Genomic DNA, 12,179 nt, shown 5'->3' with positions numbered 1-12,179 from the left:
TATCTTCATGGTTGCTTTTTTAAATAATTGCATTATAGTCAGACTTGTGTCATTGTGACGTATTATCTGAGGAGATAGTTTAGGAAAGTCTTGTTTTGGCTCATGGGTTGGGAAGTTTCAGTGGCTTGTAGTCCCGTGGCAAGGAGGAAGGGTGTGGCAGAGGAACACTGCTCATCTCGTGACATCTAGGAGAAAGAAAAGGAAAGACCTGGGCCGAGGTACATCCCCAAGAACGAGCCTTCCGCCAAGTGTGCACCACCTCCCAATAGTATATTCAGTTTTTAGTCTGCTATGGCTTGCTGGAGCAGAGCCTTCATGATGCACCCCTGAAAATGCCCTCAAGTACACTAGGTGTGCTTCACTAATGCTGAGAGCATCTCCATCCACTCAAGTCAGCAAGATTAACTACAGAATTTCCATCTTAAGATACTGGTTTCTTGTGTTGAGTGGCACATTCTAAGCCATCTTTTCCCTTAGTTCTAAATTAGGAGCCAGTGTCTGAGCGCTCTGTTGGAAATCTCTCATGCGCACTAGTGTATTAAAGGTTGTGTGATTTCAGTGGTTGGTTGCCAAATCTTAGCTGCCTCATCTTTAGTGTTGTGTGGGACGGTGGTGATGTCTGCTGCACAGCTGGGATTGACAGGTTTAGCTCGTTGGGTTCCAAGCCTTAATTAACCCTGTTTATTTTAAACTAGGGTTTCTCAGCATGTGGGTCGCGACTGGGGTTGCATATTAGATATTTACATTACAATTCATAACAGTAGCAAAATTACAGTTAGGGAATAGCAACGAAATTTATTGTTGGGTTATCTCAATGTGAGGAACTGTTAAAGGGACTCAGCATTAAGAAGGTTGAGAACCATCTTAAATGTAAACTATGGCCTCACCCACTCTGGTTTTAGAGCTTATTGTGTATGATGTAATGCAATGGCTGCTTCCTGTACAATAGCGTCTTTTTTTTTAAGATTATTTACTTATCTGTTTGTTTATTTAATGTGCACTGGTGTTTTGTCTGTATATACTGCATGCGAGGGTGTCGTATCCCCTGGAACTGGAGTTATAGAAGGTTGTGAGCTGTCAAGTGGGTGCTGGGAATTGAACCTGGATCCTCTGGAACAGCAGCCATTGTTCTTAACCACTGAGCTGTCTCTTCGGTCCCACAATAGTCTCTTGGTTTTTCAAGACAGGGTTTCTCAGTGTAGCTTTGGCTGTCCTGGAACTCGCTGTAGACCAGGCTAGTCTTGAACTCAGAGATCTGCCTGCCTCTACCTCTTGAGTATTAGGATTAAAGGCATGCACCGACACCACCTGGCCACAATAGCTTCTTAATAATATGATTAGTTTAATTAATTTTTATTTTTTTCATCTGTAAAACTATTTGGTTTGGGCCAGGTAGTAATGGCGCACACCTTTAATCCCAGCACTAGGAGGCAGAGGCAGGCGGATCTCTGTGAATTCGAGGTCAGTATGGTCTGCAAGAGCTAGTTCCAGGACAGTCAGAACTACACAGAGAAATCCTGTCTCAAAAAACAAACAAAACAAAACAAAAAATGACGGTTCGGTTTGGTTTTGGTTTTTCGAGACAGGGTTTCTCTATGCAGCTTTGGCTGTGTTGGAACTCAACTCTTTAGGCCAGGCTGGCCTTGAACTCACAGAGATCTTGCCTGCTTTTGCCTCCCAAGGTCTGGTATTAAAGGTGTGAGCCACCACCGCCTGGTGTAAGACTATTTCTAATGAGTTTTCAACTCAGTGGTTTCATATAGCACAACAGGTGTAAACAATATCGCCTTATTTCACAATATCCTCGTCTGTGTTGTGGGTTCTTTGGCCTTACGGGTCTAGAGCGTTTCCCACTGCATAGACTGATGGTAATTGCTGATGTGCCCTCAAGTTAATCCCAGTTTGCCTAGGACAAAATAAATTCCAATTCTTACTGTCCTTTTGGGTCTAGTTGCTTCTGTTGACACACCACTCAAGCAGTTCACCCATCTTGAGCTCCTGGTCTGCTTGTATGCTGAGTGGCCTGTGGCTCTGCCAGGAGCAGGAGAGAGATCCAGGCTCGATTTATATGGCTTTTTCAGAAGCATCTATTCCTACTGCAGGGGTCAAGTAGGTTGGGGTCTGGCCAACAAATGAAAGTGGTCTATATGCCTCAAATGTAAGACAAACACAGGATTAAAAGGCGTGTTTTAAAAGAAGAAACTCAGATTGGTAGTTTTGGAGACAGGATCTCGTAGCTTAAGTTATAGCTAGGATGGACTTTGAACTTCTGATCCTCCAGTCTCTACCTCCTGTATGTTGAGATTACAGGCATGCAGTACCATGCCGTTTTATGTGGTGCTGGGACTTGAACCCAGGGCCGTGTGCATGTTAGGCAAGCACTCTACCAACCAACTCTGGTTATTCAGGTTATTAATGAACAAGGGATGAATTTAGTGACAACTATAATAGTCCTAACTATATCTGTACCTTCAGAATATATAAAGCAATAACTGATGAATCTTTAAAAAGTTCAAAATTAATTTACAGTTAGAAAATTAATTTACCTCAGAACTTACAATTGTCAGTGCTATATACAAGATTTGACATACATATACAATTATGTCTCTTATTTCTGCAAAACTATCAGAGCCGGGCGGTGGTGGCACATGCCTTTAATCCCAGCCCCTGGGAGGCAGAAACAGGTGGGTCTCTGTGAGTTCGAGGCCAGCCTGGTCTACAGAGTGAGTTCCAGGACAGGCTCCAAAGCTACAGAGAAACCCTGTCTCAAAAAACTCAGAAAGTGCAGGATAGGCACATTTCAAGTACTCATGGGCGTGACTAAAATAATCTGGGCCTGAGAATAAATTAAAACCTCCAAGGATTGAAATGAAACATGGACATCGTTTGCATCAAACGATCGTACACGATGGGGGCTGGAGAGATGGATCAGTGGTTAAGAGCATTGCCTGCTCTTCCAAAGGTCCTGAGTTCATTTCCCAGCAACCGCATGGTGGCACACAACCATCTGTAATGAGGTCTCGTGCCCTCTTCTGGCCTGCAGACATACACACAGACAGAATATCATATACATAATAAATAAATAAATATTTAAAAAAAAATGATCGTACACGAATGGCAGAACTCCCTAGGTACAGCTAGAGCTGCGGGTAGAGAAAGGTGATAGGAGAGGAAGTCATGACTGTTAAGCATCCCTAAGAAACAGCTGTGCGGTGAGCAGTGAGTGGCTGACAGCCTCGTCTAGGTGACCTGCAGGCTGATGGGACGGAATGGTAATGTCTATCCTGGGCCATTAGATGTTGAAAGTATGTGTTTTTTTTTATTATTTTGATTTTATAGGGGATTACAGTTAGGAGATTGCATGAATCTCAGAAGAAACTTTGGACTTTTAAACACTATTGAGACTGATAGACTATGGGGACTTTTGAAGTTAGACTAAATGCATCTTGCTTTATATGGCTACAAGTCCAGGGTGGACAGGGCGTGGCATGGAATGTGGATTGAATAAAAATAGTCCCCATAAGCCCATAGGGGGTGGCACTATTAGGAGGTGTGGCCTTGTTGGAGGAAGTGTGTCAAGCTTCCCTCAGTGTGATCATTTCCTGTTTCCTTCTGATCAAGATGTAGCTAGGATCATGTCTGCCTGCATGCAGCCATGCTGTCTACCATGGTAATAATGGACTGAGCCTCTGAACTGTAAGCGAGCCGCTTCAATTAAATGTCTTCTAAGAGTTGCCATGGTTGCCAGGTGGTAGTAGCACATGCCTTTGATCCCAGCACTTGAGAGGCAGAGACAGGTGGATGTCAAGGCCAGCCCAGTCTACAAAGCGAATTCTAGGACAGCCTGTGTCTCAAAAAACAAAACCCTGTCTCAAAAAACAAAACTAAAAAATAATTCAATGAAGGGACAAGCCTTGGTCAGAAGCACACAATCATAAGGAAGAAATGCAAAGAACACGGAGTTATTTTTTCCTTTATTTATAAAGAACACAATTCTGACACAAACACGCCAACACACTCCAAAGTGTCCATTAACAACAACAACAGAACAAGAGCAACAACAAGATGGAGAACGGCAGCCCATCAACAGCCGCCTGTGGCACACACACAAGAAACCACCCTTGGTCTGGAGAACACGAGCTCCCACAGGCAGAGAGTGACGAATTAGTCTTCAGCATCATCAAACTGTCCTGTTTCAAAGACCATCTTAGAATAATGTGGTATCAGTGGAGGGGGATGGTGCCAGCTGGGATCATACATCATGTCTCCTTGCGGGGCACAGCACACCCAAGGTTTAATCTCTTGAGAAATGCTCCCCTGGATGTCATCGGCATCTGCAGACAGTTTCAAAATACAGGTTAAAGGAAGGAGGGAAATGAAACTGGATTGCACAAGAAGAAAAATGTCTAGAGGGAAGACTTACAATTATTTCAATAACAGTCACACACACACACGCACGCACACACCTCCTCTCCTGAAGAAAGGCATTCTGAACTATTCATCTATCCTCTCCTCAATGTTCTCTGAAGCAAAAAGGAAGACAAATGGATCACAGACCACTGCTGTTTGCTCAGCTCAGCTTAAAGACTTTCGGAGAGAATTTTCTTATTGAAACAAATCGACACATTGTGGAATTGGTACAATTTGTTTTTAATATAGAAAAGCAGAAATTCCAGACCTGGACCAAAATGAGGCTGAATTCATGTATATGATCCTATTCCCAACATCTGCTTTTAGGGGAAGTGGGAAGGAGGTCTGAGCAGCTGTGGCTCAGCCCCCAGACATGCCCTACCTACCATAAGGATTGCCTTGGTCTGCTTTCAGCTCCAAGTCCCAGTCCTCACTAAAGAGATCAGCAGCCTGTTCCATGGGCGGACCTTCTGACAGCTCCCAGGCATACAGTTCCCCATCAGCTTCCTTCTCCTCCACAGCAAAGCCATCTTCTTCCAAATCTGGGCCCTCAGCATGGGCAGGGTTATCATTAGGGATGCTCTGGGCTCCTCTGGCTATGAAATCAACAAAAAGAAGTTTTTTAAAATTGATAAAAGCACAGGAGTTCTGCTCATATGGTTAGACATTTTCTGGTAGCCTTCTTCCAAGAGGGAGTAAAAATCTACACATAGTCTTCAGTTACCAGAGCACTTACACTTACAATTGTGCTTTCAAAATAGGGTTGATCATTTTCTCCCAATAAGATGCTTGTCTTAGACAAGGCCATCGAGTACAGAGGCCTTGTACTGGGGATATTTTCAGGTAGTTTATACGCCAGTGAACCCAAAGGCCTCTGGCAAATGTACTTTTCCGGTCAAGCCTGTGTCGCACTTTCCTTTTCAAAGCTCGTCAGAGTGCTAGTACAAAGGGCAGCAGAGAACAGGGCCTGCCAGTCCCCACACTCCTCTTCCTGAACTTGGGGAAGGACGATGGACCTCCAAGGCCAGGCGTCCTGTGGTGATACAGGGCTGAGGGAAGGAGTAACTGGCCTGAAACTGCTGTGGTGTTACAGCTGTCACCATGTCTCATAAACGACACGCGAGGAGCATGGAATCTAGAGACAGAGACCTGAGTTCAGATCTGAACTGCCAAATACTAAATGTGCCACTGGACTTATAGTCAACTGATTCACAATAGCTGACACCTGGAATTACCACAAGCCCCAGCAATTCTTAAACCCAAGAGAACTAAAAACAGTTCAGACAAAGAAAAAAAAAAGTCCCCTGCAGCACGGTTCATCGTCACCGTGTCACCAGTCTACACGATTCTGGGACTGGTCACCGGATGAGTGTGGGGGCTGCCACATGAAGAGACCCCGGAAATGTGCCGAGTTGAAAGAGGCCAGACACAAGAGACCATATATTGTATAATTTCATTTACTGTACAAACGCATTTGCTCGTTCACACCAGGTAATACTTGGCAGGAGAAAAGCTGATCAGTAGTTAGGGGCTCAGGAACTAGAGAGTGGAGAGTGTTTACTCACAGGTACAGGATTTCCTTTTAGGGTCGGGGAAATATCCTACAACTAGGGGTAACAACTGTACAACAGTCACCGGGCTGAACACCACCGGACCGTACGCTTTAATATAGCGAAATGGTAAATTTATAGTATAAATCTTTTGCCGTATTTTAAGACTTTATTATGTGCCTTAAACAGTAACCAGGCTGTTGTGAGTTTATTTAGGCAAAGAGGAAACACTGGGAGCTGTGTCTGGAATACGGTGTTAGCACCCGCCAGCTGCTACAATTACACCCATCCTGGCTTCACCTGTAGACCAGCACTCCCCATTAGAACTTTCTTCCCGTGTTCACTTAGCATGGTAAAAAGGGGACCGAATTTCTTACTTAGCTATGATTACACAGTGGCTAGTGCGTTATCTTCTCATGCAACCCTAAAACCAACCCTAGGAGGTATCATCAGCCCATCTTGCAGATACAGAAAGGCTAAGTGACTTACCTAAGGATTAAAAAATGTAAGCCCTTCAAGGACTATAACCTGAACCTGAAACCATTTTCTACTTACATACTCTGTGTGCTTTTCAGTGCCTCGAGTTATTTCTCCCAGTGAAATAAGGTGGTCTGAATCCATACAATGTCGAATACTTCCTTGAAGCCTCCAAATGAAGGGTTCACCGAAACACTGGGCAAAGAAGGTAATTCACTGGCAGGGAGGACAGGCTAGCAAGAAAAGGTGCATGAGGCTAAGGGACTATGCTTTTTTTTTTCCTCCATCTCTTCCAACATCCACCCCAGGTCTCTGCCGTCTACTTGCCTAGTCGATCCATGGCCATCTCAGTCTCTGTCTCCTGACCAGAGAGGTCAGCTGCGGCAAAGCCAGCCTGTGGAAGAAGAAATCATTACCAGGAACTTGGGTATCTGGGACATGTCACTACCCGGACGCTCTGAGCCCACTCTCCCGTAGTGCTCTCCACACTGCGGGGTTTGCACCTGCTCCTGAGGACCCAGCAAGGCTAGAGAGGCCGGGCCTGTAGGCATCACCCAGCAAGGCTTCTCCACCTACACCACTGGGAAAGTCTCCTTGCAGTGGCCAGCTGACAGAGGCCAGTTTTGCTCTCTTCTCTTGGCCCTCTTTAGGAGTCTGGGTACCGGGACTTCACACTTAGACACTCTAGAGCCAATCTGGACAGCTCCTGGGTCTCGGGGTTTGTAATTCCAGGTCTGTCTGTAAACCCTTTCCTCTGCCATTTGAGCAGCTCTGCCTCCTTCCTTTTCCTGGCCGGGATTGGTAGCTGTTTCCTGTCCCCGCTACTTCTCTGCAAACCTTTTTTTCAGTTACCTTATATCTAACAACTCCTTCTTACATTGGTGTGTGTATGTATGTATGTATGTATGGTGCCTGCATGTATGTCTGTGTGAGGATGCTGGAAGCCCTGGAACTGGAGTCACAGATAGCTGTGAGCTGTCATGTGGGTGCTGGGAACCAAACCTGGGTATTCCAGAAGAGCAGTCAGCGCTCCCAATTGCTGAGCCACCTCTCCAGCCCCTAATAAATCCTAACAGTGTCTCTCCAGTGGTATGAGGGGACCCAGAGTTTTAGTTTCTAAACAGTGAACGGAATACTTAAATCCCTACTGCCAACCAGGTAATTGTACTCCCCATTACTTCAGAGTGCCCCAAACTTTATTGTCCCCAAGATCCTCTCCAGTGGAACCAGTTATGCCCACAGCTTGATTAGGCCAGATTCTAGCCATGCCATGAACCCAGGGCGTGACCTGGGGTGGTTGTTCTGACCTTGCAGGGGTCCTGTGTTGACATAACATTTATGAAAACACCTAGCACAGCTGGAGATGTGTCTCGGTTGGTAGAGTGTTTGCCTCGTGTGCTCAATGCCCCAGTCTGATTTTCCAGCACTACAGAGAGTCAGGTGTGGTGGCACATACCCTTAATCCCAGCATTTGAGAAGTGGGGGCAGGAGGATCACAAGTTCAAGGTCAGTCTTGGTCACAGAGTGAGCTCCTGGGCTACAGGAGACCCTGTCTCAAAAAATGCAATAAAGGCAACAATAACAAAACCATCCGTGAGATTGCAGACAAGTAACATTTCTTGGACTTATATTCACTTTGTTTTTTAAGTTTTTATTTATTTATATATTTACATATATTTGCAAGTGTGCATGTACCAAATCCCCTGGACAGGGAGTTGCAGATGGCTGTGAGTCACCTACTGTGGGTGCTGGGAACCAAACCAAACTCTCTAGGACCAACACCGCGCTCTCTCTCCAGTCTTAGATAAACTTCCCATCATACACCTGTACTTAGCACACACTCTAATTAGCACTCATTATTCATTCATGCCTGGACTTTTAATGATTCAATTCTGCCTCCTGTGGTCAGCGATAACCCATAACCAGAGCTCACTGCTAATACCCCCCATCCCCCCGCAAGGTGTTGGGCCATCTCTCCACTCCTGCTCAGTCTTAGAAAGGGCAATCACTACTCTTCTCAAGGCCTTCGTGGGCCCTCCAATGCCATTCACATTGCTCGCACGTTCTCCGACTTCCTGGACAAGGCCTGCTTTAGGATCCAAGATTCAGGGTCATTTGCTCCGTTTCTGAACTCCAGGCCTTGCTGGGCCAAGGCCCTCTCATCTAAGAACACCCCTGCACCACCCTGACAAAAATGAGTGCTGTCCTATTCTGCAAAGCTAATTTTCTTGGCGAATCTTTTGCTACGGTCGCTGCAAGTAGCATCTCTGAGGCTCAAGGAAAGCATTCCATTCATAGACCCAATTAGCATGTACGTTGTGTCAGGCACAAGGCGTGGCTTCTCCTACACAGGATGTCTACGGTCAAGCTCACTGTACAGGTGGACGCTGAATAAGGGCGGGTCATAGGGAAAGGCGGTATTGCTCCCACTCGAAAAGAAGTTTCTGAAAACCCCGTGTCACAAGGGGCCTTTCCGTTTCATCAAACGGGAAAAAATAAAGCACCGGTGACATCTGGCGTCCAAAGTCAGCTGCACATCCCCACCAACGGCCAGAGATGCTCAAGGTTAAAAAAAAAGAAGAAAAAGAAAAGAAAAGAAAAATCCGTTTCCTCGACGCTCCTACCTGACCCCGGCCCCCAGCTCCCCCGGTTTCCCCGGTTTCCCTCTCCCTCCGGCGCCCGCTACCACCCGGGGCTCGGGTCCGCGTGCTCGCTCCCGCCGTTACCGGCCGGGCTGCGCGCGCTCGCGGGGCCCCGGCGTTTCCCGGGTGAGCGGCCGGACGGCAGCGCGCGAGCCCCGCGGCTTCCAGTCCGGGTCCCCCACCCCGTGGCGCTCACCTCCGCGCTGGGGGCCTCCCGCGCACTTAGCTCTCCGGACCCCTGACCGGGGGCCGCCTGAGGGTCCATGCCCCGCCGCCCACAGCCAGGCTCCCGGGACGCTCCGGCACGTGACGGTCGACAAGCTGCCGAGAGGCCAATCGGCGCGGCGCTTCCACCGAGGGGGCGGGGCGGCGCAGGGGCAGCGGTGCCGGACGACACGCCCACCTCGTCGTGTGGGGACCACAGGCTCCCAATCTCGTCCTGACTTCCCTGGTTTAGAGCCTTAGGCAGGACAGGGCACTGGGCCTTCCCCATGGCAGCTTTAAATGACCAGAGTCAACCCCGATAGCTTAGAAAGCCCAGGCTTCGTCACAGTTAAAGTCACCGCTGCTCCATCCCTTCATCCCATCACAGGGTTTTCCAGATAACTCAGCAGCCTGGAGACTTGCCACCTTGGCTTAATGATCGTTTTTTGAAGTCGGGAATCAAGATAAACTCCCCAAACAATGTGCCACCCGGAAACACTCTGTGGCTGTGTTATCGAACTTGGAAGTCACAACCTGTTCTCCAAGTCAGTAATGTGACTCCATTGCATAAGTCTCCATTTTCTTCTTTCCACAGTTAGTTTGGTATTTTTTTATTGACTTATTGAGTATGGTTTGCCGGACCTGATTTGGGTCACAAGTTGTGACCCCAGAGTTCAATAACAGTTGGTCAGTAGAAGTTGAACAAACCTCTTTCAGTGGACAAAGTCTTCAGTCTGGTTATTTCCCTGCTGCTTCGAAGACACAAGTCAACAGCAAGCTGCAGGCAGAGTGCACGTGTGTGTGTGTGTGTGTGTGTGTGTGTGTGTGTGTGTGTGTGTGTATCAATATTCTTTGTGGTCTAGAAATTCTGTGAAGGGCTGGAGAGATGGCTCAGAGGTTAAGAGCACTGACTGCTCTTCCTGAGGTCCTGAGTTCAATTCCCAGCAACCACATGGTGGCTCACAACCATCTATGAGATCTGGTACCCTCTTCTGGCCTGCAGGCATGTATATATACACTGTATACACAATAATTTTTTTTTAAAAAAATGAAAATCAGTTGTATGACTTCCATGTGTTTTGAGAAACGTTTAGGAACTATGATATGGCTAGGTATGGTGGTGCCAGAAGAGGGCACCAGATCTCATGAATGGTTGTGAGCCACTATGTGGTTGCCCAAAATATCAACACTTGGAAGGCTGAAACAGGAGGATTGGGATCCGGAATTCAAGACTAGCCTGGGCTTCTTGAGACTTTATCTCAAAAACCAAACCAAATCAGCAACAAGAGAAGCCCAAAGCTAAAAGCTGCAGGTCTGGTTTGACAGGCACACACTGCGAGCAGCAGTTCTCCTTTCTGGAACTACCCATGAACACATAGAGTTAAAACTGTCTCTCAAACTCCATCAGCCGTCCTGCCTGCCATTTCTGAACAGCTCACACAGAGGGCCTGCTAAGTAGCTGTACACAAAATTGCTTATACTCCTGATACGCATAGCCTGTTTAACTACCAATTGCTCGGCTCTTGTTGCTCTGACAATACTGTCATGGCTCATTGGTAGATCTATTAGTCGTTCTGTGGGTGCCAGGGAAGGAGTTCAACTCCTTTGTGTAATCCATGCAAAGCTCTTTAAAAGAAACCAAAGTTTACTGTAGACAAAATTTGATCTCTGACACACACTTTTTTAAATTTTAGATAAACAAGTATATTTTAGTATCAGTAGGTCCTAAATATTTCATGAAACATACTATAAACTTATCAATTGCTTGTTTTTTCTTTTTTCTTTTCTTTTCTTATTGATTTGTATTGAGCTCTACTTTTTTCTCTGCTCTCCTCCCTGCCTCTCCCCTCCCCTTCAACTCTCTCTCCTAAGGTCCCCATGCTCCCAATTTACTCAGGAGATCTTGTCTTTTTCTACTTCCCATGAAGATTAGATCCATGTATGTCTCTCTTAGAGTCCTCATTGTTGTCTGAGTTCTCTGGGATTGTGATTTGTAGGCTGATTTTCTTTGCTTTATGTTTAAAAACTACTTATGAGTGAGTACATACGATAATTGTCTTTCTGGGTCTGGGTTACTTCACTCAAAATGTTTTCTAGCTCCATCTATTTGTCTGCAAATTTCAAGATGTCTTTTTATTCTGCTGTGTAGTACTCCATTGTGTAAATGTACCACATTTTCCTTATCCATTCTTCGGTCAAAGGGGCATTTAGGTTGCTTCCAGGTTCTGACTATGACAAACAAAGCTGCTATGAACATAGTTGAGCACATGTTCTTGTGGCACGATTGAGCATCCTTTGGATATATAACCAAAAGTGGTATTACCGGGTCTTGAAGAAGGTTGTTTCCTAATTTTCTGAAAAATTGCCACACTGACATCCAAAACTGTACCAGCTTGCATTCCCACCAGCAATGCAGAAGTGTTCCCTTTTTCCCGCAACCTCTCCAGCATAAGTTGTCATCAGTGTTTTTGATTTTGGTCATTCTTACAGGTGTAAGATGGAATCTTAGAGTTGTTTTGATTCACATTTCTCTGATGACTAAGAATGTTGAGAGCATTTTCTTAAGTGTCTTTCAGTCATTTTAGATTCCTCTGTTGAGAGTTCTCTGTTTAGGTCTGTACTTCATTTTTTAAATTGGATTACTTGTTCTTTTGATGGCCAATTTCTTTAGTATATTTTGAAAATCAGCCCTCTGTCTGATGTGGGGTTGGTGAAGATCTTTCCCATTCGGTAGGCTGTCGTTTTGTCTTGTTGACCGTGTCCTTTGCTTTACAGAAGCTTTTCAGTTTCAGGAGGTCCCATTTATTAATGATTTTTCTCAGTGTCTGTGATACTGGGGTTATTAGGAAGTGGTCTCCTGTGCCAATGTGTTCAAGTGTACTTGATTTTATATTCT

The 12,179-nt window shown here is 45.9% G+C and overlaps 1 protein-coding gene across 1 annotated transcript; it reads right to left on the bottom strand.

Moving 5' to 3' along the window:
- Window positions 1–3,955: 3,955 nt before the first annotated feature.
- On the bottom strand, window positions 3,956–9,399 carry Coprs (coordinator of PRMT5 and differentiation stimulator). The gene is made up of 4 exons (XM_087900838.1): window positions 9,276–9,399; window positions 6,761–6,831; window positions 4,797–5,002; window positions 3,956–4,334 (listed from the first exon to the last, which is right to left on the bottom strand). Exons 1-4 carry the CDS (start codon window positions 9,342–9,344, stop codon window positions 4,165–4,167), a joined length of 516 nt encoding a protein of 171 aa, XP_087756964.1. The 5' UTR covers window positions 9,345–9,399; the 3' UTR covers window positions 3,956–4,164.
- Between the last annotated feature and the right edge of the window lie 2,780 nt (window positions 9,400–12,179).

Source organism: Myodes glareolus, chromosome 23, assembly GCF_982192425.1.
Source record: "Myodes glareolus chromosome 23, mMyoGla1.1, whole genome shotgun sequence".
Classification (NCBI taxonomy): domain Eukaryota; kingdom Metazoa; phylum Chordata; class Mammalia; order Rodentia; family Cricetidae; genus Myodes; species Myodes glareolus.
Note: the sequence above shows the minus strand (reverse complement) of the source record. Positions and strands in the feature narration are given on the sequence as shown.

Excerpts from the sequence above, each read along its gene's own strand:
- Coprs (XM_087900838.1), bottom strand. The coding sequence starts at position 9,344 with ATGGACCCTCAGGCGGCCCCCGGTCAGGGGTCCGGAGAGCTAAGTGCG. Across the intron at positions 6,832-9,275 it reads GGGAGGCCCCCAGCGCGGAG|GCTGGCTTTGCCGCAGCTGA; the intron begins GTGAGCGCCACG and ends CTTCTTCCACAG. Across the intron at positions 5,003-6,760 it reads GCCATGGATCGACTAGGCAA|AGGAGCCCAGAGCATCCCTA; the intron begins GTAGACGGCAGA and ends TTTCATAGCCAG.